The sequence below is a fragment of the Hevea brasiliensis genome, chromosome 18 (assembly GCF_030052815.1).
Source record: "Hevea brasiliensis isolate MT/VB/25A 57/8 chromosome 18, ASM3005281v1, whole genome shotgun sequence".
Taxonomy (NCBI): Eukaryota; Viridiplantae; Streptophyta; class Magnoliopsida; order Malpighiales; family Euphorbiaceae; genus Hevea; species Hevea brasiliensis.
Genome location: NC_079510.1, coordinates 43,614,725 through 43,641,411, shown reverse-complemented (window position 1 = coordinate 43,641,411; position 26,687 = coordinate 43,614,725). Strand labels below are relative to the sequence as shown.

Genomic DNA, 26,687 nt, shown 5'->3' with positions numbered 1-26,687 from the left:
ATAAATAATATATACTTTTATTTATTAGATGTTCCTCTGTTTATACGGTTTACAAAAAGATTAATCTCTTCTGAATTCGTAACTTCTCCTTCTTCCAGCGATGTCTTTTCAAAAAATTAAATTTGAATTCTCTTTAAAAATACAATGGTCCTTACCACTGCATCATTACTCGTTGGTTAATAAATATTCTTTATATGCAGTATTGCTTTACAATTTTTTTAAAGTTGCGAAAAAAATTTAATTAAATTAGACTAACTGATCAATTACTTCTATATTATTAATTTTTTTAATTGTAATTTGGACAAACAAAAACTATTATACGATTATTTCCCCGAAAAGGAAATAAAAAGTTTCAACCATATATTATAAAATTATTCGCAATCTATTACAAAGGCATCTCTATTTATCTTTGCTCTTTCAATCTATGTATATAGAGAGATACGTACGAATAAATTAACAACAAATTTACCTACTTCCATGGAATATGAACTCCTGTATCTATATCTATAGAGAGAACCCAGGCGAATTCTACCACAATTTATTTAACCCACTTGAGGGACGCTATATATATATCACCATCTTAGGCTCTAACTTCTTTTTTCCTTCCTTCGAAAGTCACTTATAAACCAGAATCAAATGGCACTCCGGTGGCCGGAATCCAAGAATCTCCTGCCAAAAAGTTCCCGACGGTGAACTTTGCGGCATCGGATGCCTTTGTTATGACATGATATCCTGGCCACTTAACTCTCCCTCCAGTATTTGCCCCACTCCCAGTATTCATATACTCACCGTAAAAAAGAGTACTCAAAGCAAAATTCCCACTCCATGGTAACCAACCTGCTGGGTCAATAAGCCCGTCTAAATTACTCTTCATGAACAAAGTTCGTGAATATTTTTGCCATGGCCTTCCTAGATAAGTCTTGAACGAACCCCGCAATGGTCCCAGATCAGAAGCTGCCGTCACCCGAGAGTTATGGATGACAATTCCTGTGTTCTCATTTGGGTCTGTTCTTGCTTGGGCTGTGACAGTGTTCTTTTGGTTGCTCATTGGTTTTCTAACGTATATGTTACAGTTCTGTAAAACCACAACCGCATCACCAAAAATGAAGTCTATGGTTCCATATATGTCACAGTTGCGGTAGAATTGTCGCTGAGAGTATACGTATAGGGTGTCTTGGTAGCCCTTGACGCTGCAACTGTAGAAGACAGAGAAATCGGAGCCCGACCGGAGGGCCACCGCTTGGTGTTTCTGCGGTCCGGCTGTATTCTCGAATGTCATGTCCTTGGCAATAAAGCCTTCGCCGGAGACACCTGGGAGATCATGATCATGAAACGCATGTCTGTGAGTTATAATAATCAGATAATGTTTCTTTTATTTTTACCGTAATTTTTTTTATCTCAATTTTAACAAGTTTTAAAGGGAGAGACTTATTATTTAAGATTTCAAACCTTTCAATTTATGATGGAATTTCTAATAAAGGAATTAATATTAACACTGCTAGATATTTTGACTGAATATTAATAAATATAAACAAGTTGATGATGAAGAAAATGAAATTTTTGTTGGTTTAGGAAAAGAAGGTGTGAACGAAAGGAACAAGAAAGTTAATAATTGATATATATTTGGACATACACTTATTTAAATTAATACCTTTCCAATGATCAATGATGTGACAATATACATATATTATATGTGGTCATGCATTAGCTAGCTAAATGCTACTGTGATTGACTGAGTTTTTATATACGTCCCCTTCTATTCGAAGTCTAGTTAATGAAACAGTGAATTATATTTATATATATATATATATATATATATATATATATATATATATATATATATATATATATATATATAAGCTTCATAGGAAATCTACATGAATTTCTGCATTTGCATGGACACGAGAACTTGCGTATATTAGCTTTATGAGGATATAAAAAAAATAAAATAAAAATAAAAACTTACCAAAAGTAGCAGAACGAAAAGTTGTGGAACCATCTTGAGCATTTTTGTTACCAGTAACAACGGTAGAATCAATCCCATCTCCAATAAACATTAAATTCTTCATTGATTTCTTAATCTCCACATTCTCTTTATAAACACCCTTTTTCACGTATATCACAAATCTCTTTGTCCCGCTTCTTCGATTAACCGATGCTGCCACAGCCTCAGATATGGTCTTGTAATTACCAGACCCATCTTGAGCTACCACAATATCAGCTGCCGTTGCACCTCTAGACGACTGCAGAAGTCTTCGGTCGCCAGCCGAAACCCACCGAGGGAATCCATCGGCAAGCAACCGCCTGCCACCAACTTTGTTGGTATTATATGAAGAGGAAACAGTAGCCTTATTTATGGCAAGTGAATTGGTAAGCAACTTTGACAAGTTACTCATCACCATAAATGGCAAAGACTCTAAATGATAGGCTAAGTTAAAATCAATAAACCCATTTTTGCAAGTTTGTTGACTGGCAATTGCTGCACTTAGCCAGGTTTGAGAATCTATTGGATTTCTAGAGCTCAATGAACGGTTAAGATGGTCTAGTGTATCTTCATATAGCTCCAAACAATCAGTCCAAGCCAACTTGGCTTTGTTATCAAATGAACTCAAGTCCATATTAGAGATCATTTGGTGAGCTTCAATGGCTTGGTTCATGGTCACTAGAAGGGATTGATCACGAAACATGAAGGGTGTTTGATGCTGGGTTTGTGCAAGATTCTGGCCAATAAAATCATTGCATATTTGAACAAAAGGAACATCGCTACATGAATGCATGCCATGAACAAACCCTAGTGAATAAAATAGAAAACAAGCATTAAAAATGGCTAGAAAAACCTTATCCATATGGAGAATTTAAAAGAAAAGAAAAGCTTGATATATAGAGAGAGAATGAAATTTCTCTAGTTTGAAATGATCACAGGATTGCTAGAGAAGGGTTGTATATATAGGCCACAAGTTGCTTTGATATACACAAAGCCGTGGGTGATAGAACAAGATATTTGAACGCGTGAATCGGTTGTCTTCTTTTTTTTTTTTTTTATAAAAATAATTACTTAAATTAAAGAGCTAAGCGAAATTGATAGATAAATATATTTATCGTCTAACTTGGTTTGGGTCAATTACTGATAGCATATCAGTACGGCAAAGTCGAGTTAAAGTTACCGTTTGATTAAGCCTGTTTCTTTATTCTTTTTAAAATCGTGTTGAGGCCATGCATGATGCTTACGTGAAGAAGAATCTTCTAGAGTTGTCGTGAGAGATTGGGGTAAGCAGAGTAGATGGTTTGTTTTATTAGGGTTTTACATGAATTAAGCGGATACATTACGGCATTGGCGTTTTCATAGGGTCGTTTAATAAGAAGACTGGGGAAAACAACACAAGGGGAAGACCCATGATGATTGTAAGTCTTGCTACTCAGAAGAATCATTACTTTTTGAAAACTTGGTGAGCCATGACAGACGACTCCTAGTTTTTCCTTGCATGTGGCTTTAATTTGTCCGTACTTTCAATCATTTTCATTTTACTTGTATATCTTCTTCATCCTAATCACAATATGTAAATAAAACAAATACTCACAAAAATCAATTTTGATGCTCCTTCTTAGTAATATTTTAGTTTAAATATAGAGATGAGATTGTTTAATTACGATAAAAATTTTTACTTAAATTTAGTCTATCATAAAATTAAAATATAAATATATGAGGCTGAACAAATTTCACTTGACATTTTGTATTTTAAATACCTGATAAGTTAAATTTAGGCAATAAATATCCTAAGATCAATTGTAAAATTCTAGTTTTATCAATAACAATCCTCCTAATAAATAATTTGAATGAATCAAACCTGAAAGTACAAAATTATTAGAGTGAATGGGAAGAATTTAACTACTTTGTTTTGTTTTGAATTCTTTTTCCATTGATATTTAGACTTTTCAAATTAATCCAATGAAAGTATAAGTTAAAAAAAAAATCTACAAGAGTCAATATGCTTTTGACACCAGAAATCACATGTATTACTTAGTGCTTTAATGGGAGTAGATGAAACTTTATTAAGAAATTTGTTATCGATCTGCCATATATGCATAGATAATTATAGAGCTTTCCAAGCGGCCGAAAGAAAATAACTTGTGATTCATGAAAGTTTAGGCCTTGATTATGATACATTAATTTTCCCTTTTTCTCTGGTTTAGGTGTTGAAAAAGCTATATCAACTTCTTGTGAAACAATATCGCTTTATGGGCTAATTATTAAATATACGAGTTAATTATTAAATATATCAGGAGTATTAAAAAATAGTACTATCTCTTTCTAAAAAAAAAAATAGGCCATTTTTATAATATGTAGAATCTACTTATTTAATAAGTAGATTCCATCAAACATCTTGTGTCTCGATTCCATGATAGACCGAATCTAACACATATATCAATTATAAATAATAAAGTTCTCTTTTTTAATAATAGGACCCCATAATTTGAAACCCATAAAAAATGGCTTTAGTATTATTTGAAAAGATAAAAGCACATTTGATTACCTAATTTATTAATCTTAATCGACTACTTACTGTTATTGCTTCTATGAACATAGCAGTCAAATAATTCTAATGTATTACATACGGTAAATATTGCATAATTATTTGATTTTCTGCAATTTTTTTAATTCCTTTATGTAAATAACCTATTAATAGAATTTTTTTTCCCATGTTAACCTGCTAATTATTAAGTGGTTATGCATGGTTATTCCTAGCTACTGGAATAATTGAACTTTGTTGGGAACCAGGCATATTTTTAATAGTTTCAATTGAACAAGTCAATTATCACTAGCCAGTGATAAGGTGGAATACTCAGCACTAAATGAGGGTTAATTAATTTTATTCAGCTACATATACACATATTTATGACCAAACGTGGGATGGCTTTACTATTTCTTGAAATGACCTCATCTTAATCTATAAGTGTGGCGGTGTTAAAAGAAATTAAAATTTTCTTTGAGATTACTTTTATAATAAAGAAAGAGAAAGAGCTGAGATGGATAGAGATTGCAACTGCTACAAATGATCCTAATTAAGGAGATGATTTCCAACAAACACACTAAAGGAACTTAACTTTCAAAACAACTGATTTACAGAGTCGGTTAAAAAAAAAAAAAATTGATTCCCTGATTGAAAAACTTTTTTCAGAAAGTATAAATATACAGTTAGAAAAATAATTTTTAAAAAATAATTTTATTATTTTACTATTTTTATAACTAAAATATATCAAATTTATCGAATCTAATTTGGTTCAACAGCTAAAAGTATATTACTCACTTAATAAATTTATATTCGAATCTCCACTCTTCTAATTCTCATACCAAAAAAAATTTATCAAATTTAATTTTAAATAAAATTTTAATAGTCTATTATAAATATATTTAATAAAATATTCTTCTTGACAAATTTAATAGTAATACCAAACATATCATTAATCCACATCATATAAATATAGGTGCATTAAAATCACGCTTAGCCAAGCAGTAGAAAAAGAAAAGAGCTTTTGTCCTTTACAATTTTTTTTGGTCATAATGAGTTTTTCATTAATAGCTATACCTAGATTCATTTACTTTTTTATTTATTTATTTATTTAGATTTCTCTTCTCATATTTATTTATTAGAAATAGTTCTAAAATTCTCTACCTAATATTGGGGTATTATTCTCCCCATTATTGAGGTCTTATTTTTCTCTTATCGAAATTTTATTTATTTTTTTATAATATTTACATGGGTTATTTGATAATTGAAAATTATTTTTTTTTACAGTATTTGAATAGGCTCTCTGACAGTTAAAAATACAGTATGGATTATTGATTTTTTTTTTTATTGGAGAATTTGGATATTCATATATGAATAATGATTTTCTGTCAATTGAGTTTAGTTTAATATTTTCTGTAGGCCAAGGAGGTAGCAAGTTCTCAAAAGGACAATATTATAAAAAATTTCTTTGATAGTCCAAAATGAAAAAGAACTAGTTACTACCAAATTAAAAAAATATTTTTCTCTACCCAAATCATATCTAAACATAACATTTTAATTATTTATGTTTGTATTTTTTTAATAAAAAGATTATGATGTATTTACCTTATCATTCTTATTATATATATATATATATATATAAAATATTACTTAATAATCATTTTATACTTGTAATTGTATACCCTAAGCATAAATGCATGCAAGATTAGTTAATTTCTAGTAGTGTAAGCTAAGGAATTCAAATTTAAGATATGAAACAAGAGACTTGTGGTGGTAGACTATTTAGCTAACTAGCCATCAAGAATAATGAATTAATGATAAGAGTTTTGGTTAGGATGGAAGTCTTAGACCTAACTCTAAATATACATTTCCTCTATAACAAAACAATTATGGTCACTTTGCACTTTACAAAAATCTTTACATTGTGTGTGTGTGTAAAACTCCCCAAAACGTGTGTTTCTGTCTTTCTTTCCTTGTAGGATTTTGTTTTTCTTTATAGCTTCCTTAAATAGAAATTTTTATAAAAAATAAAGAACTCAAATTTGCATTTACATTAAAATTTTATTTATAAAATAATTGAAAGTCAATAAATTAATCTAAAAATTTTTTATTTTCATTCACAATAATTTTTATGAAATCAAATTAAAATTCAATAAATTTTATAAAAAAAATTAGAATTTAATAATTTTTATGAAAATACTAATAAAATTCAATGATTGTATGATATTTACCCTACCTTTAAAGAATAACAATAGCAATAAAAGAAACATCTGAGGTGGGATATTGAGATGAAGCTTATATAATGTGAGATGGCAATCAATATACTTAAAGCTAGCAAGCTAGATTAGATTCTTAGGCATTGCTAAGATTATTTGGATAAGAGGATGACTCTATCAAATTTTATAATGAAAAAAAAAAAAAAAATATATATATATATATATATATATATATATATATATACATATTTCTTAAAGAAATAATAATTAAAGATCACAATCATCCCAACTGTTTGATTGTTCCATGACCCTGTCTTGTTTAAGCAAAACTAATAAATTTTAAATCAATCATCTATCGAGAGCACAGTAAAATTTAATTAATCAAGTTGATGTTAACTATTTACATGCAAAATTAATATAATAAGGTACACACAAGTCCAAATTATTAATTATTACTTCTAAGCCAAGAGTAGGTTGCACATCAGAAAAAGAAATTTTGGCTCCAGCAACCTATTTATTATCAACCAATTTGATATATAATAATAATAATAATATGTAACAACAAGGAGATTGAATCCTCCTGTATGCTTGCTTTTGTGGATAAATTAAAACTGATGTGATTTGTCGTTGCTTTTATTTCTTGGTTTACTGTATTTGTTTCTCTTCATTATGTTTTTCCCTCCCTTGGCAAGTCATCTACTTTTTGCATTAATTCAAAAGAATAATTTTAGTACAGATTCGAGTCTATTTCACTAATAATTATCTTATTATACATCAATTATAATCGTGGAATTGTTTTATCTTGCCTGAATTAACTTATAAGAATAAATTAAACTCGATTTATTTTCTTAGAAAAATTTTTGATCTAATAAATATATTCAAATCAATTAATTTATTGCCTATAACTAATAAAAACAAATTTGATGAAGATTTTTTTTTCCTTTTATCAAAAGAATCCAATAAATCATTTATAAAATTATAAACTTTCAAATTTAAATTTTAATTAAAAATTAATTATAATAAACAAATGTAAAAAAAAAAAAAAAAAAAAAAAAAACAGCATGCTCTTTTGCAAGCATTGTGTGGGCTTACTTGTGCTGTGTGCCAAGAAAATGAAAAAAGAGGTGCCATATTAAGATATTAACTTTGACTTAGACAAACATTATACATTTAATTTATTATTTGTATATAATTAGATAGATAATTGTTTAATCTAATTTAGTTTAATGGCTAAAGGCATATTATTTAGCAAATGTCAAGTTCGGATTCTCGCTTCCTCAATCGTCTATAAAAAAACCTAACTAGCTAATTACTGAATATAATTAATTTATAGTACTTTTATTTGAGGTTGTACTTAAAAATAGAGTAATTTACATTTAAATCTCTAACGTGTAGTAAAATCTACACATCAATTCCTAGCTAGTATGTTTTTAGTAACAATTTGGCTCTTAAAATATAATCATATTAATAAATTAGTCTCTATCATCTAATTAATCATTAATTCTGTTAACTACTTTAACAACAAGTTAAAATAAATTATTTTTTATATTAAATAACAATATATACATGCTTCTTTCACTTCTACGAATTAATTTATTGAGTAAAAAAATAACTAGATGTTAGCTTTATTTAAAACTCAACATCACACATTCAAAATGCTCCACCTCCTCCCTTCAATGAGAGTAAGAATTTGACTATATCACCCAATATGCTAATGAATTAGAAGCACCCAACTAGACCAAGTCCTCAAAACTCAAGTTAACATTACACAAGGAAAGTTGAGAATTTGAATGAGCCATATTTTGTAATTGTGTAGAAGAGAAATGAAATTAGTGGTTCAATTGCAATGATAATGACCATATTTAAGCCAAGTAGTAATTAACCACTCATATTGATGACTATAACATTATGCACTTCAAAAGAACATTCCCCACACGATTCCTATAGAAGAGTACATAATGGTGATTGATTGGTGATGATAATTGATACCCACTTTATAGAAGAGTACATAATGGTTGATTGATTGGTGATGATAATATGATAGCCACTTTAAGATTCCTTGGGATGGCTTCTAATTATTAGTGATGAGAAGACTTTCCACAAGGCATATTAATAGTATATATGATAAGGTGGTCCTTTTCTTTATGATGAAATGAAGTGAAATGTGCTTTTTTACAATCGACACCTTGATTATCCTTGATTTAGGCCACAACAGATTCTACATGAAAATGAAGCATTGTAGAGCTAATCTTGTGGTTCAAGGCTGTGTTGGAAAGTTCTTTACTTTTGAGTACATTTTAAGTACAAGTAGTGTTCTTCCATTAAAATAATAATTTTTTGTTAGAATAGACTCACTATAGTTATAGTTATGGTGTTGTAATAATTTTTTTGTTTTTAAATGAGAGAATTCTAACTTAGATTTATCAAGTGAATGATATATTTTTAGATTAAATTATTAAGTATTATAATAACTTTTTTTATCTTTTATTATCTTTTTTTAATTTATTAATTTATTTCATTTCTATTATTATATTCTTTTTATTATTGCGCAATGGAAGAATCTTCTGGATAGACTTTATAAAACAATATACTTATAGACTTAACATTGCATCTAATTCAAAACCTTAAAACAATAAGTTTATAAGTCATTCCCACTTATAGATCTCTCACTCATATCTTATCTTTTTTTTTTTTATGTAGAAATTATATACTTCTATATTCCTAAAAAAAAAAAAAAGCATCGTAGTAATTATATATAACATGAGATTAATTTTTTTTTTTTTAATTCAAGACCTCACAATTCCATAGATGGATTTTATTTACTAATTCCAAACATGTTATAGATAGATATGTGATCTATATATTTGGGTGCATTCCAAACAATAATTTGAAGGAATTGGAAGGTTTAGTCTTGTACAGATGGGTTACTTCCAAGCTATAAATATGATACTGCCCATCATTTAAGCCTTCAATCTCAATGGATTCCCATGGACGAACAAATAGGTCAAGTTGGATGAATTTAAGTTAATTTAAATTATAAATTAATTTAAATTAACGATGTCTCAGTATATACAAATAATTTTGAGTAGTTTCAAATCAAAATTTTAATTTTATTTATTTAATTTTTTAGCCAGAATTTAAATTAATTCAATTAAATAAACTTTAAATTAGGTCATATTAATTATATGAATTGCCCTCTTGGTTACGACTGTTATAATGCATTTCTTTTTTTTTTTTTTAATTTTGTCTTTAATAAATAATAACGATGCTTGTTTAACAGTGTAATCAATTAATAGCAGTAAGTTTCTTAGCCTCCAAGTGATTTTTCTTGCTGTGTCACAATTTGAAAATATGCAAAAAAAAGATAAGCATCATATCAATCAGGATCACATACACCTTCTTCCCAGATGGATTTAATTTGTTTTCCTTCTCAAAAGCCACATATTAATCAGATAGTGACTTCTTCTGCATGTCTAATTCACTAAAATTGCTTCATTATCTTGGCTAAGAAGAATCCTCAACATTTTCAGCTATACAAAAAATGAACTCAGCAAGTAAGGAAAAAAAAAAATTCTAACTGAAAAAAAAAAAAGTTAATCAATAATTGATTAATTTATTTGAAAGTTATCTTTGATAATAATAATAATAATAATAATAATAATAATAATAATAATAATAATAATGGTGGTGGTAGTAGTTGGCATTAATGGGCTACGAAATAAGTAAAGCCCAATATTGTTGGGCCAAAAGAAGAAACAGGTTGGTATTTTGTTAATGGGCTGTGTTCCATAAAAGATAAAATGGCGTCGCCCGGACTCGAACCGGAGACCTTCAGTGTGTTAGACTGACGTGATAACCAACTACACCACGACACCTTTAATGCTTAGATTCTGGCTCTTATTCATTTTCCAAGGAAAGCTAGGCCCTTTTTTAGTAATTTTGAATAATAATTTTTCTTTTCTTTTCCTTTTTTTTTAAAAAATGATTTTTTCCTCTCAACCATTAATCTGCTAACTTGAAAATAAAATGGTAAAATATAAGAAAAGGGATGAAGAGATTAGGTATTAATTAAGGCTTTATTTTTCTTAATATTATATTTTATAAGAATAATGCAATGTGGATAAAGGGTTAAGTTTAATAAATGAGGTCCATTTTCAGCATATGATTTCATGTAAGTAGTCCAAGATTCTATATAAGAGTGTTAATAAATTTATAATTATAGCTTTCTTCATTTGTCGGATTGATCAAAACTGGAAAATGAATTTATACATTGGACCATTTATATAACTTTGAATTGATTATAGAGAGATATAAGTGATTTACCTTTACTTTTATTTTCTTTTAATAAAGAAAATTTGGAAAAAAAAGAAAAAGGATTTTGATGAATAATCCAGCTTGCTCCTTGTTTTGCATTTGATTCCCAGAGTATTCCTGCCAAATGCAACCTTAGTTTTTAAGTTATTAGGGAGAATTATTATACCCCTTAAGATTTGATTAAATGATTAGTGCATCTTTTTTTTTAATAAATTAAAACATTCTTATATTTTTATTTCATTAAAAATAAAAACATCATTTTGTTAAAATTTTAATTTTTTTTTTGCTATTAATAAATTGAGAAATAGCTAAATTATTCGCTTATAATAATTATACACTGATTAGATTGTTCCTCTTTCCCTCGTTTTATCATTCTTGTAATCCCTTTCCTTTATTAATTTTTATTATCCATAAGCCTTGATGATGTTCTCTGATGCCGGGGAGCTTCGATGATATTCTCTAATATTGGGAGTATCGCAGATGAGCAACACGTGAATAGTGTCAGTATAGGTATGTCTACACTAATGGGAATATAGGTAAATATTTGATTAAAAATATGTTGTCCGAACGATGAAGACCAGCGTCCGACCAGATTAGATTGGTGGGAAGTGATCAACATGTACTCCTACAATATAACAAAAGGTTATAGAACTATGTTTTAGTTGGATTTTCACTTGCATGAGTGTGAATTAGTATTTCTCCCTAGTTATTTTGCAAGCGACGCCGTTTTGCCCTTCAGAGAGGATCCTTGTCTTCTTCCTACGCCACCAATGCCCACCGCCATTCTCTGCCATTACCTCTGTCCGTCGAATCCCTAATCGTATCGCGGCCCATTCTATTACTGGTTTTTGAAATAGCAACGACCCTCTCATTTTATCTCCAAATCCCCAATCGGTTGTTTCTTCCCTTTTCTCTGCTATGTGATGAATTCTGATATATAGAATGAAATCATCACGAAGTAATCCACCCAACAGCCACCAAACCATAATCCTCAAATCTGCAATCTGCTCTAGACTCCTACTTATAGGGCTTATCCTCCTCTGGCGCACTGTTCTTCATCCCTATGACACTTCCTCTCCCCTGAACCCTAATTGCCTCTCTTCAAACTCCATCACCCATCATCATAATCATAACCAAAACAGTCTATTGCCACAGCTTGGCTCTACAATTGAGGACAGTATTGTATGGGATAGTGTCTACTTTGTTCGAATTGCTGAATGTGGGTATGAGTATGAGCAGTCTTACGCCTTCTTGCCTCTGCTTCCCATTTGTATTTTTGTTTTGTCTCATACAGGTTTGTTTTTCTCCCTAGATTTCTATGCCTCTTGTACTGTATCACAACTTGAACTGCTTGTTTTAGTTTGTTAATTGTAGAATTTATTGTTTCAGTGTTCGCACCATTAGTTCCTTTTATTGGACTCAGGGCTGTCCTGGCATTGGCCGGATATGCGGTTAATAATGTTGCATTTGTGTTTGCAGCAATTTATCTTTATAGGTGAGTTTCTGATTGATTGTTATAAAGCTGATACATCTGTACAGTGTAATGAATTCTCCGGATTTACTATCAATAACATAAAACTATAAGATTGCTGACTATAATTACTGAATTCATATGAAACATTGAGATATCCTATATGATTCATTAAACACAAAATAGCTAACCATATTGATCATGCTGTATTGGTAAATAGCATGAAAACTTAGCGACACTTGATTAGATTACAAATCACGCAAAAGAATGAATTATTTGAATACTCTCTGTTGTAAATCCTCTGCATTTATGGTTCTCTTATTGCAGAATTGCTTATTGCTCTTCTACCTTTGTTCTTCCGACAGGCTTTCAGCTATTATCTTGAACGATCATGAAGCAGCACTACGGGCTTCACTTTTGTTTTGCTTCAATCCAGCTTCCATATTTTATTCTTCAATGTATGTCCCATTCATTCATTGTAAAAGCATGTTTAAAAATTGAATTAGACTGAGCATGTTTTCCATCTTTGTGTTGTGGTTGCAGATATTCAGATAGTTTATATTCTTTATTCTCACTTGGAGGGTTGTATCACTTAATGTCTGGTTCAGATAATATTGCTGTTCTGTGGTTTGCTCTCTCTGGTTGTGCAAGGTCTAATGGAGTGCTTAATGCTGGCTATTTCTGTTTTCAGACAATGCATCAAGTTTATCATGATTTGTTCTTAAAAAAAGATGCTCGTGTAAGTTTCTATTTTCCTTTATTGACAAGTTTTAGGTATGTTCAAGAATTTCTGTTTGTTTACATGGCAATGTCCTGGTTGATTAAGTCATTACTTTTAGGCTTTAGCATATAATATACGTCATGTTACATGTTCAATTAGTCATAAAAATAACTTAACGTGATGTTTTTATTGACATTTTGTGAATGTCACTGTGTTTGTTGAAGTTTCATGTTCTTGTTGACTGCAATATAGTTCTTGCAAAAATTACATTCAGCCTGCATTGGTGCATGAGATAAGATGGTATCCTTAGTAATTTTGTACTTCTATGCTAGTTGGCAGTAAAGGCTTTTATCATTGGAGCATTACGTTGTATATGCACTTTTCTTCCCTTTATTGCTTTTCAAGCATATGGCTACTACAATATTTGTCATGGACATGCCCCAGAGGAAATGAGGCCTTGGTGCAAATCCAAAATACCTTTGCTGTACAATTACATTCAGAGTCATTATTGGTATGTTCATCTTGAACTATGAATTGTCCCTTTATTTTCCTCTCATTTTATAGCAATATTGCCTTGTTTAGCATTGAGGTTTAGGGCCAAAAAAGCGCTTTTCTAAAAAAAAAAATATTAAATGTTGTTGAAAAAAGCAATTTGTAAAAAATTGTTTTGTTATTTTAGTATTCTTATGACTAAAACATGCCAAATTTAATTTTAAATCAATTTTTAATATTCTCTAGCTAATATATTTAAAAAGGTGTTTTTCTTAAGAAATTCAATAATAATACCAAACAGGCCCATGGTGTCTGCAGTATGCTAAAATCAAGTCTGTTAGATTTCATTTTACCTTTTGACAACTGGAATGGTTTTAAATTTTCAATCCTTATATATCTGATATTTTTTAATGTTATCAGGATTTTGTTAATCTGTAGCTTATGATTTGCGTGTTTGATTTTTCTTCTTATATAAAGTGATTTTATCCATTGTTGTTCTTGATTTCTCATGATTTTTTGTATGATTTGGGATTTTGATCTTTATTTCATAATTTGTGCATGGTTTGACTTTGGTTCACCAGCTCCATTAATATGTTTGAATTCTCAATTTGTTTTCTAACATTTGTGGGTCTTTTGATCCTAGGAAAGTGGGTTTCTTGAGATATTTTCAGTTGAAGCAGTTGCCAAACTTTCTGCTTGCATCCCCTATACTGTCTTTGGCGATTTGCTGCATTCTCCACTATGTAAGGTCACAACCAGAGATTTTTTTCTCATTGGGTTTTCGAGCTCCTAATGGCCAAAAGAGGTCTATAGATTCATTTTCTTCTCTAGATACAGTTCCAGGACCAAACATTGCCACCTCAAAGGAGACATTCTCTACTAAAATGCAAGGTACAAACTCATGCATGTAAATTATATGAATCAATGTACTAAATGAAACTTGTGAATGATTTTTTCTACCTTAATCCATCTAAAAAATGTATTCATAATTGAGTACTGCATATATACTTGCATCATTATATATATATATATATATATATATATATATATATATATATATATATATCCATGTTGTATGCATATACATGTAGATATGTTATCGATATGGAATTCAATGTAGTGATTTAATATGCATGCTTATCCTGTGTATTGATTTCCCATCAAAGTTATCATTTTTGTTGAATTGGATGTAAATGAGTTTTTAGCATATGTTTTCAAAGAAATTCTTGTGCCTGTTACAGAATATGATAATCTCAGGCAAAGGAGACAGATGATTGAAAGGGATGATTATCTTGTTCTTCCCGAAGAACATGATTTATTCCAGAAACCAGAATGCTTTCATGCCTTTGTCATTCCATGCATTTTGCACTTGGGTTTCATGGCAGCCACAGCATTTCTCGTCATGCATGTGCAGGTTAGACTCATCCTTGTTAAGTTGCAGCATATTTCTCAACACGCTGACTGCTGAGCTTAAAACTAGATAATTTGAAAAGTAATGAACTGTTAGTATTTTGGGAATTTCGTTAGTGGATTATCCTATTTGCTGATATTGTTAAGTTAAAATGTAGTTTAAGGTAAAATGTAGTTTGCAAGTGATAAGTTTTCAGTCAAAACTTATTTTCACAAGAATGCTGACATTGGGAGCTTATGCCTTTTTATTTAAAAGCTGTGAGAATAGGGCTAAAACAGTTTTAGTAAGTTCAATTTGTTTTCTAGTTAATAAAGTCCAGAAAGTGGTAAATTAGAGGGCTGTAGTTTAATGTTTTATTCACATAAGTTCTATAGCCTTTCAATGGTGATTAGAAAATGAGTTTGTCGTTGTCCTCGCTATATGTAACTTTTGAAGAATGATACATAGAACTTATAACTATGCCTTTTAGTTTCAAAAGTTATGAATTTAGATACCGGAATGATTTTTTTCGTAATTTGTGGAATCAAAATAAAGTTTGACAATTTAAAATTTTCTTGAGATCATAAACCAATATGTATGGTCCATTAGAAAAGCTGATTTTGCTTGACATTCTGAATTTGTTCAATAATGTATACATGTGGTTTATAGTGGTTTTGCTGCCATTATGAGATCAAGTACCACATTTATTCTATTGAAGTTTTATTTATCTAGAATTTTGCTTAATTTTCATCACCAATGGTGGATTTTTAAGCTTTCTTATCAAATTGGTGCTTGATAATCTGCAGGTTGCTACACGTTTCTTGTCTGCTAGTCCTCCCCTCTATTGGTTTGCATCCCATATTATGTCTCATGGTACGAATAAGAGATGGGGATACATGTTATGGGCATATTCTACAGCTTACATCTTTCTCGGCAGTATGCTGTTTTCGAACTTCTATCCTTTCACTTGAAAATCCGTCATCCATATCCTTTTGGGCGATATTAGAGTTTATCTTCGTGATGAGATGATTGCCATTTTCCAAAGTGAATCGACCGATTGGATACAATCCATGAAATTGCCATCACATTCTCTATTGTCTTGTATTTTCACCAATCATTAAAATGAATGCTTTTACTGTTAATGCAATCTTGGATTCACACTAGTTATGCATGTATTTTTCTGCCTAACAAAGGCCCAAAAAAAAAAAAGAAAATTTCAATTCATCTATGCTTCTACTTGTTAGTTTTATATTTTCTTTTTTCTCTCTATCTCTATGATATTGTACATTATTCATTTATAACCGAATAATGGAACTCAATGATGAAATTCAATTATTTTGATAAAAGTAAATTTAATTTGATTCAATTTTCAGTTAGTAATTATAAAAATTTTCAATTTTTAGTTCGGTTACTTTTTATTTATTTACCGAAATGATCGAATTTTAATTAATTAATATATCAATTATAATTTTGTTAGTAATAAGTTATTTATGATTATTATTTTTATGATTTTAAAATAATATTGAATTAATCGATAATAAAAAAAAATGTATTTTTTTTATTTTTTTCATTAATTTGATTATAATAGATAATTGACTGAATATTTTTTTATTTCAGTTACATTTGGTTCTCTTTAAATTTTGGTTTAGTTTTCTAATATTTTTAAAATTGATTAATAATTTAATTAGTTAAAAATTTAGATCGATTAATCAAATACTCTCCATAATTAATGTCCTAAAATTTCTAATTATTATCTCCTAAATAAGAGATCCATCTTTATAATGCATGGATTTGACATAGAGGTTGAAATTTATTTTTTAAGAAGTATTATTGTAGGAGAAATTATTTGGCGTGCTAGGAGTATACCCTCCTTCACATACGCATGAAATATACACTTAATATTTTAAAAAATAATTAAAAATTTTATGAGTATGAAGTGTATTATTTTTTCAGTATGTTTAAAGTATTTTATAGAATTTTTTATTCTAATTAATGTTATTTGTTTTGAAAATTTATATTACTTTAAAATTTTATAATTAAAATGCCTAATTTAATATAAAAAGAAATTTTAATAATAATAATTGATTTATTTAAGGAAATATTTTTTTTTAATAACAGTTTAAACTCTCATATCAAAATGAACAAGATATTATCTATAAAAGTATTGACAATGATTAACGATTTAAAAACATATATATAAATATTAATGGAAAGAGATAAATATAAACAAAAAATTCTCCTTAGATTATTTTTATTTTGTGTGTTATCTTGTTACTGATTTGATCATGACATGAAAAGAGTAGGAATGTGTATACATAACACAATCTAGGCATCTAGCTTAGTCAAATTAATCATCATTTACAACATAAAGTTTGTCTAACCTCAAGGCATTCGTATCTTGTTTTTTGGTTCAAATTAAAGTGTAATTGAAGGCCCATCATCATTAAGGAATAAAATAAATGTAAATGCATAAGATAAGTATGTATATATAAATAGATTAATCCACAGTAATCTAGCTAGATAGGCCACACAATAAATTTTGGCTGGTACCCATTGGAATTCGTGATCATTGATAACCATTTCATTGTTCGTAATAGGAGACAATAATTGCACTAAAAGCTCTTTTTCTTAACTTTAATGGGTCCATTCTGTCATAATTAAGCACATTCTCATAGCGGTTACCATAATATGCATGACTTTTGTGATATTTTTTTTTTCTACACATGAATGGCACTCCAGTCGTGACCCACACATCCTCCCCTAAATAAACAAAATTACATAATTTGTCAGTCAAGTTTTCTTTTTTTTTTTTTAACAAATAAAATATTAATATGATAATTAGTGTATAATTTTACTGTTAAATTAATCCCGTGAAAGGATTAAGTAAATAAGTTAATAGTTTTACTAGTGAATCAATAATTTAATTAATACGTTATAAATATTAATTAAATATAATATTTATTAATATAAATAAATAAATAAAATTAATTAATTAAATTTTAATTATTAAAAATAAAACTTTAACATCTATTAAATTATATTTAGTAAATTTTAATAATATTTTTAAATTTTATATAAAAATATTAAGTAATATAATATATAAAAATTTTCTATAAATGTATAATTATCTTTCTAATATTTATAAAATATTAAGTATATGTTAAAAAATAAATATATTGAAATAAAAAATACATATTTATCAAACTAGTTCAATTGGATTTAATTTTAAATTTTTTTTTTTTTTTTTTTTTTTTGCTTATTATTAAAAAAAAAAATTATATTAAATAATTAAAATAAATGAGTCATCTATATATATCGGTTCAATAGAGAGTCTATTGAATCATATAGGATCATTTTTTTATCTGATTCAATTATAAATTCAAACCGATTTAAAGGTCAGTTCACTTATCAATTCATTCCGAATTTAATAACTATGATTACAAAATCTTATAAAATACTCTTGATATATTACACCCTTTTTTATTAATATAATTGACTTCGAGAGACTCCAATCCAAATCTCATAACTTTGAAGACAATTCTAACTTCAATGATTTAAGGAAAAAAGTACAAAATTTGTCTATTTCAAAGGATTACAAGCAAAAGAACTACTGTAAAACATCTTTCTAGCAAGAATACGAGCAGTATTATTATAAAAAAGATAAATATAAATAAAAAAAATATTTAAAATATCTCTATTCAAAAGAGAAATATCATTAAAAATACCTTGAAGATCAATCGAAATAGCACCACCATTAGTTAACTAATTCAACATCACCTTCTAAACAAACATGTTGGAAAGATCTAAAACCCATTGATTACAACACCTTACTATTTTTATGTATATATGACATTTACTTTGCATACTATACAGATGGAAAGAGTACTATATTTTAATGAAACAGAAACACTGAATAAGTTTTATAATAATATTTGGGTTTTGTTTTTTTATAATTGATTTGGATTGTGATTCGAAATCGACACTTTATGGTATTGAAAATTAATCGATGGGCTTCCAATGAAACAGAAAACAGAATAGGAGGAAACATAGAAAGTTACCCTGCACTCTGAAATTCCACAGGTTAACTCGAGTTTAATCAACTCATTAAACTCGGTTACGAGTTCCATTTTCTTTCTTCTTTGGAAAGAAGATTAGGAACATACCACACCAAACAGAAAGTGCAAAATCGACTAGACAAGCAAATATACATCACACTGCAGACTCACACAGCACTCAAAACCAAACATATCTCCTTAATTACGTTACTAATACGTATTCCATTAATTCAGACGCCTAATCTTTAACTACCTGTAGAAAACAAAACTATTCATCAACTAGTCAAGGCATTTCTTTCGCAGCATAACTATTAACTAGAGCAAGAGCATTACTAGTAAATTTTTTCACATCCGCCGCACGTTCACACACGTCCGATTTCACCGGTCCTTCCGGAACATCATCAAAACCGTCCGTACACGTTTCTTCGTCCGTCAATGCGGCGCTCATCCACGTCTGCACGTTGCTCATTCGGAACCGGAATGCCTCCGCCGACGAGCCTGCTGCTCCGAGCTGTTGCATCTGCTTAAGCGAGCCGTGGATCTCGTCTACAGCGTCGCCGAAGTTAGAGTGGCAGTCGTGTAGGGCGGCGGCTGCTCGATGGTCGGAGCCGTAGTCGGCTTCGCGTGAGAGGTTAGAGACGTAGGAGGCCATGTGTCTGGCTCGCGAAAGGCTTAAGCCTATGGCGACTCGGGCAAGGCGAGCAGGGTTTTGCTGAACGGCACTGGCGTAGCGGGAAAGGGAAGTGAAGCAGATTTCAGGATACAATGTTGCACTGCAGCTTGTGCGGATGTAATCGGTGCTGTTAGATTGGGAGTCGGGGTCGGAGGAAGCGACGGTGGCGATTGGTTGGAGGTGGAGGAGTAAGGCGGCGAAGAGGAGGGAGAGGAAGAGAGGCCGTTGTGTTTGTGTTTCCATTTTCGGTGGTGTCGTGTGTTTTTTGAGAATGAGCTGAGCGAGTGGCTTCTTTGGGATTGGCGTGCGAGGTTGATGCATATTTAACTGATCCATTAGGAGGAGATGGTTTGGCTGTCCTGGAGAATTACTTTTGTGCCAACGCCATTTTATTAAACAATAGCGAGAATCAGTTATATAAATAATAAATTTACTTTTCTGCCAATGCCAATTTCATTAAATTACATAAAGTACCACAATTAAATTAAATTTAATATATTTTAATTATAAAATTTTAAAATAATAAAAAAATCGTTTTGGTGAGAAAATAATTAAACAATTATTTTAATAATATTTAAAATAATTTTTTTTTCTAAAAATACATATAAAACCATTCACCATATTTTAAAACTTCAAATACGGAGACAACACTTTATTTTAAGTGTTTTTACTGTAAATCTTTGAAAAAATATTATATTAAATTAAATTTGATTCACTAAATTGCTTGCCGGTGGTTTACATGAAATATGCGTTAACAAAAGGGTTTTTCCTCTTTATTTTCTTCTCTCATCTGGAGGGGTTTTCTTTAAGGCTAAGCATTTTTTTTTTTCCTGCTGTAAGTGGCGGTAGGGAGGTCCTCTCCCCCTTCTCAGTCAATGGATGTCCCTCCCTGCCGGCGAGAATGGTTGTAAATAGGTTTTGATGTTGGGCATCAAATAGTGAATGGAGAGGATTTCTTTCCTTAAGCTGCCCTTGTGATGTAGTCTTGTGATATTTGTTTCTTTGCTTTACCTTGGTTTGGGTTCTCTTTGGTTTTGTTGTTGCAAATCTTGTGGCGAAAAGGGATGAATTTGTTGTGAGTCTCTTTGGTTGCTTGAACACTGCTATGGACTAGGCAGGAGAGATCTGTTGGGTGTGCAAGGAGGCAACGTCCCTAGGGTTTGAAGAGATGGCTATCCACCAAATTGACTATTAATGATATGAAAATTAAAAATGTTTAATTTCTGTTGATTGTAAGGCATATCGAATGGTATGATATATTTAATATTCATATATTCTGTGTTTTACCTCTTATTTGGATCTAGTGTAGCGTAATATCATATGATATAGTTATTGTTATTAAAATGTTTGGAAAGATAATACGATATAAATAATTTAATAACTTTTTTGTTTAATTAGATAATATGTTATGATAAAATAAATATAAAAATTATTAAAATATTGTTTATTATTTTTTAAATATATAAATAATTTAAAAATATTTATTTAAATAAAATATTAATTTATAAATAATATTATCATAATAATAATAATTAAAAATGTAATTTATTTTTTTAATTATTCACTAAATACACCTTATAAATATATAACATTTTTATGAGAGAATAAATTATTAAAAGAAATAAAAATACAAAACTTCTAAACCATTATCTTTTAAAAATAATTTTTTCAAACATATAGAATAACCGTACATATCATATAATATGAAATCATCACGACGAGCTGTAATTCAAACATAGTGTGCTTTTAATGTCTATAAATAAATAAAATATTATTTTTAATAAAAAGAAAAAAAATATGCGTTAGCATCGGTGATAATCACTTTTTTACTTTTATTATTTTTTTTGAAAAAAAGGTGAGTGGAAGCCTTGTGAACTCCGACACAAGGAATATGGATGGACCATTCCAATATTTCCTTGGCTATTGCAGACTGGAGACACAACTACCAGCAATAATTTAACATTTTTTTCTATTTTTTTTAGCATAAATCATTTTTTCTCTTTTGCCTTTTCTCTCTATTTTGATTCTTTTATTTTTGGTGTGCTCTACGCTTTAAACAAACAATTCTAGGTTTGGCTTTGTTAAAGGATTCTAATGTTGAGCGTCGACCGTGCCACGGGCAAGATTAAGTTGAAGGCCTAATTAATAAACTGATTAAATCTTTTACATGTGATCATATAGAGAAATTTTATCTAAATTTGATTTATTATATATTTAATATATAATATATGATGAAATTTATATATAAAATAAATAAAATTTAAATATTTATATTTTAAATTTATGATAAATATAGTTTAGATAAAATTTTCAATGAAGTGGCATGCGAATATATAGCCGGAATTGGCAGTTCAATCATAAAGAGGGGATGTTTTGGTAATTTAGGTAAAAATAGAGGGGATTATGGTGGGGATTATTTTAGTCCAAATTTTCGGCAAGAAATCGCGCATGCAGATGCGGTGGGAAAGCATAAGCATTAAGATAAGAGTAGCATGGGAGTTTTGGCCGGCTATTTCCCACTAGCTTGTCAAATTGTGGCCGTTGCTTTGCTTGGAACATAATCAATTGCTTTTATATGTATATTACCAAATAACAAATGAATATCCAATTTATTATTATTATTATTATTGCAGTGGAAGAAAATGTTGAAGAACAAATGAACACCCACTACATAAAAATAAATACCCACAAGAACAAATTAAAATCGGAGCTAGAGATGGATTAATTTAAAGGACCACGAACCATAGTGGCGTGCAGGCTTCCCTCTTTCTAGATACAAGCGTGGCATTAATGGGGCACTAACCGGTGTGGAGGACGGTTCTTTTTTTTGTAGGCGGTTTGGGTGGTTAGGAAGTTGGGACCTTTTTTACTTATCCATTTTCCCCACTAGCTAGCTAGTTGCGAAGCGTGCTACTTTTAGTTTTGAGGCTTTAACAGATGTTGGGTCCCATTCACCTTGCTTTCGATTGTTTGCATACTCATTTTCTGCTTTGAATGCCAGTTCTTGGAATTCGCTAATGGAGTCTGCGAGTTTACTGTGTAAATGGAGATGCTTTTAGGGTTTAAAGATCACAAAAGATGAGGTCAAAACCAGTGGCTTTTGGAACAATCTAAAGCAGATATACATACATTACAACTTCCACAACATTTTCTTTTGAAAAGAAAAAGGTTTCTGGGTTCATATTTTGGAAGTAATAATGCTCTTTTTATTTTCATTTATATAGTTATACCAACTTTGTGTTTGATATTAATTTGCTATTCCTCACCATAGGTTCTTGGTTTCGAAGCACACCATGGCTATTGTTATTATTGCTCGAAACTTTCCCCGATTCTTGTCAGGTGGGGTAAAGAAAGCTTGGTTGGTTAGCTCAATTTTTTTTAAGTTATTCAAGCTTGATTAATTACCTCTCTCAAAGAACATAGAAGTGGATTACATTAAAAATGGAGTTTGGAGGTCGTAGCTAGAGTGAGATAAGAAACTACTACACATGGGGTTATTTGACATTCTCAGTAAACCACATGAAGAAATGAGTGAATAATTTTAAAAAAGAAATTGAAATTATATGTTATAGTTGGTAGCTCTCTAAAAGGTAAAATTCTTGCTCTAACAAAATGATTTAAAAAAAAAAAAAGAAAAAAAGAAAGAATCATAGAAAGTAGATTCACGGACTCATCGCCGCAATTGACTCCCAAGGGCTTGAAACTTGAAAGAAAGACAGAAACAACACCGCGACAATGATATGCGTGGAGACATTAGGGAACATAATCTTGAATAACTAAAAGCAAAATCTATGGATATTATATAAAATCATCTATGTTTTCTTCATCATTTCAGGGAAAGCTTTTCCTACATCCTTATCATATATGTACATTTAAAAGGTGAATACAAGAGATACATGCTTATGGAGGGATAAATTAAAATTCATTCCTTAATAATAATTAACTTTAAAAAATTTAAAATAAGATGAATTTATTAAAATAAAATGTATTATGTATAAATAATAAAGAGAGAAAAGATGTACAGTTTTCATTGATCTATACAATTTCCAAAATGAATTAAAATATTGAGTATTTTAATTTTGATTTCTCTGTTTCCGTTTTTTTTTTTAATTTTATTTTTCATATCATTATTATTATGCAATTTTTTAGAGTGTTAAAGAATTAAATTTTAATTATATATATATATATATATATATGTAAAATATTTTTATATATATTTTGAAAGACAACTATAATAATTCTAGCATGTGGTGAAGACTACTAAGGGAAATAAAGATAAAAAAAACTATTAAGGGAAATACTAAATTTATTATTTTATTTGAGGGGTTACATTATATTTTTAGGACATATTTATATTTTTATATTAAAAAACTCTAGACAAAATTAGGAAATGAAAAAATTTTGAGGGTTGTGGCCCCTCTAGTCCCAAATACTCCCAGACGAGGCCTTAATTCATGCTCTGAGGTATAATCTGGTGATGGACAAGGCCACCATTTGTCCATGGGCATGGACACACCCAACTAAACCCTAAGCTGCAATCTGCATCCCATATAACAAGCCCAAGATTGGCCTAACTAAATAAAGAGTTGTTAGCCCAAGAAATGATTTTGCAAGATGAAGTGGCTCCAATAAATTAATAGCTGCTACTAATTGAAAAACGCTATAGACCCTAATAACTTTCAGAGATTTCCAGGGTACTTATAAGCTCTCACAAACATATATATAGGAAGTGTAAAATTAATTCTTTGATGTAAGGTTGATCCCACTCAATATTTAATTAAAATGGGTAAGATTCACGAGGAATGAGGATATAATTGGATAAAATTTGTGACGAAACCAATAAGAATAATAGGAGCTACTAGTTCAAGTTGAATGAAGTATAAAAGAAATTGGGCAAATTGGGGCAACTCAAAGAGGTCCAGCAGCATCTGCAATACTTTCGTCTTTTATTGCTTAACCATACCAATGCCATTTCAGGTTTCGCCAAAAATCCACCGAGAGTTGTGCACTTGTTATTGTTTATGGAGTATACTCACTTTCTAACTTTACTATTTATCGATTTAAATTCATTTTGAATCCAACATACAGATTTCACTTATTCAATACATGAGTTATACTATTTTCTGGAATCCATACTTATATATAGCTAGGTATGGGTTCATGACTTCAACTTTCTCTATCTCATCCGTCCTTATAATTTACAGGAGTGGGGGCCAAGTGCATTTCCTGAATGTACCATTTTGTTTTCCTTGTATTCTCGCTGTGCTTGGCTCAAACTAAATTGCTTTATTACGCGGGTCTAATTAATATTGCAAAGTTTGTTACCTTTGCTATAAAATGATTTGGTTTAGCTTAGTAGTATGATTCATAGCACTATACGAATTTTAAAATAACAAGCATCGTAAATTGTAATGAAAATGAATCATATAATTGGAATCTTAATGACTGTTTAGTCACATTCAAATTTATATGACTCGAACAAGAAGAAAAGGGAAATTTAGTGAGCAAGTTGGGGGCAATTATTTGAGATGTAATGCACCGATCGAGCACTCCAATAAATGAAGAGAGATCCAAGAATATCATGAACTACATTGATATCAGCCTGTTATAACATCTATAATTTCTGGACGCCAATGATCAACTTAAACCCAAATTCCTTTCACTTCATCCACGACGATGCAACCTTGAGCCGGGGCATATACACATCATGTGTTATCCATACAACACGGACCACTTAACTATCTGCCACTTTAAGGTCTGTGCGGCGTTTCACTTAAAACTATCGTTGAAAAAATTATTTTTTAAAATATATTAATTAAAAAATAATTTAAAATTAAATTTAATAAATTTTAATTATAAAAATATTTAAATAATTTTTTAATAATATTTAAAATAATATTTTTATTTAAAAAATTAATTTAAATTCTTTAAATTGAATGATAAACGGACGCTTAGAATCATTCTCCCGCTGTCGCCCCCATATAATACCATCCGTTTTCCTTGAATGTTAAACACACTGCGTCAAATGGAGCAGTGATTCTGCCTTGCACGATGGCGCCTCCGTCGGGGTAAGCTTCGTTCAACTTCTCATCGGCATTGTCGCACTACAACTTTAGCATTTGAAAATTACTCGCAACAGAAAAGAAGTTCTTAAAAATGAGAATAGAGAACTTTTTTTTTTGGGGGGGGGGGGATGTTACTTGGCTGCTTATCCATTGGCATTCTGATTTAAATTTTTTGGCTTCAGAGAGATTTAACGGGAGGATATTACAATGCTGGAGACAACATAAAGTTTGGGTTTCCAATGGCCTTTACGACGACGTTAGTGTCATGGAGAGTTATCGACGCTGCATTGGCCGCTGCGTCCATTGTGTTTAAGAGCAAGTGCATATTCAAGATTGCTTCTCGATCGAGCCGTTAGGGTACGCCACTACTGTTACACTGAATCATTTCCCTTTTATAGTTTTTTGTCTTATATTTTATTTTTATTATTTTTTATCTCTCAAACCTTTTAATAAAATTTTTTTTTAGATTTGTTCATTCCATGTGTTTAAGATATAATATATATAGCCAGAAATAGTCACATTTAGCTTGGTTTATTTATAAGTCAAATGATATAAATTTTTCGGGGATGTTTATTTGAAACTGAAAGTAGCAATTATTTGTTGCTTTCCACATTTAAATGAGGTTGGACGACAAGGAATTAAAGAAAATTTATGACGAGAAGTGTGGGGTGTGTTACTAATCATATCTTTGCATATTTGCTCAATGATTAGTTGCATAAAGCTATTAACGGTTAGATCATATGCATAAATTACTAATTAATTTCTCAGTTTTGGAGCTAGCT

General features: G+C 29.9%; 3 protein-coding genes, 1 non-coding gene and 1 pseudogene across 4 annotated transcripts; 2 read left to right on the top strand and 3 right to left on the bottom strand.

The window, feature by feature from the left end:
* Positions 1 to 339: 339 nt before the first annotated feature.
* LOC110670120 (pectinesterase) lies at positions 340 to 2,992 on the bottom strand. The gene is made up of 2 exons (XM_021832060.2): positions 1,967 to 2,992; positions 340 to 1,311 (listed from the first exon to the last, which is right to left on the bottom strand). Exons 1-2 carry the CDS (start codon positions 2,844 to 2,846, stop codon positions 620 to 622), a joined length of 1,572 nt encoding a protein of 523 aa, XP_021687752.2. The 5' UTR covers positions 2,847 to 2,992; the 3' UTR covers positions 340 to 619.
* A 7,533-nt stretch (positions 2,993 to 10,525) lies between these two features.
* On the bottom strand, positions 10,526 to 10,599 carry TRNAV-AAC (transfer RNA valine (anticodon AAC)). Its single transcript has one exon. It is a non-coding gene; the product is annotated as a tRNA-Val (tRNA).
* An 871-nt stretch (positions 10,600 to 11,470) lies between these two features.
* On the top strand, positions 11,471 to 16,336 carry LOC110670114 (uncharacterized). Its single transcript, XM_058140323.1, has 8 exons — positions 11,471 to 12,332; positions 12,428 to 12,533; positions 12,875 to 12,967; positions 13,053 to 13,248; positions 13,563 to 13,741; positions 14,366 to 14,613; positions 14,964 to 15,136; positions 15,919 to 16,336. The coding sequence occupies exons 1-8, from the start codon at positions 11,981 to 11,983 to the stop codon at positions 16,081 to 16,083; spliced, it is 1,512 nt and encodes a 503-aa protein (XP_057996306.1). The 5' UTR covers positions 11,471 to 11,980; the 3' UTR covers positions 16,084 to 16,336.
* Positions 16,337 to 19,147: 2,811 nt separating this feature from the next.
* Positions 19,148 to 20,230, bottom strand: LOC110670121 (21 kDa protein). Its single transcript, XM_021832061.2, has one exon. The coding sequence runs from the start codon at positions 20,174 to 20,176 to the stop codon at positions 19,451 to 19,453; it is 726 nt and encodes a 241-aa protein (XP_021687753.2). The 5' UTR covers positions 20,177 to 20,230; the 3' UTR covers positions 19,148 to 19,450.
* A 5,883-nt stretch (positions 20,231 to 26,113) lies between these two features.
* LOC110670115 (endoglucanase 8-like) overlaps positions 26,114 to 26,687 on the top strand; it is a 4,939-nt pseudogene continuing 4,365 nt past the window's right edge.

Coding starts and splice junctions, on each gene's coding strand:
- LOC110670120 (XM_021832060.2), bottom strand. CDS start 2,846: ATGGATAAGGTTTTTCTAGCCATTTTTAATGCTTGTTTTCTATTTTAT. Junction 1,312..1,966: donor TTTTCGTTCTGCTACTTTTG/GTAAGTTTTTAT, acceptor ATGATCTCCCAG/GTGTCTCCGGCGAAGGCTTT.
- LOC110670114 (XM_058140323.1), top strand. CDS start 11,981: ATGAAATCATCACGAAGTAATCCACCCAACAGCCACCAAACCATAATC. Junction 12,333..12,427: donor TTTTGTTTTGTCTCATACAG/GTTTGTTTTTCT, acceptor TTATTGTTTCAG/TGTTCGCACCATTAGTTCCT. Junction 13,742..14,365: donor TACATTCAGAGTCATTATTG/GTATGTTCATCT, acceptor TTTTGATCCTAG/GAAAGTGGGTTTCTTGAGAT.
- LOC110670121 (XM_021832061.2), bottom strand. CDS start 20,176: ATGGATCAGTTAAATATGCATCAACCTCGCACGCCAATCCCAAAGAAG.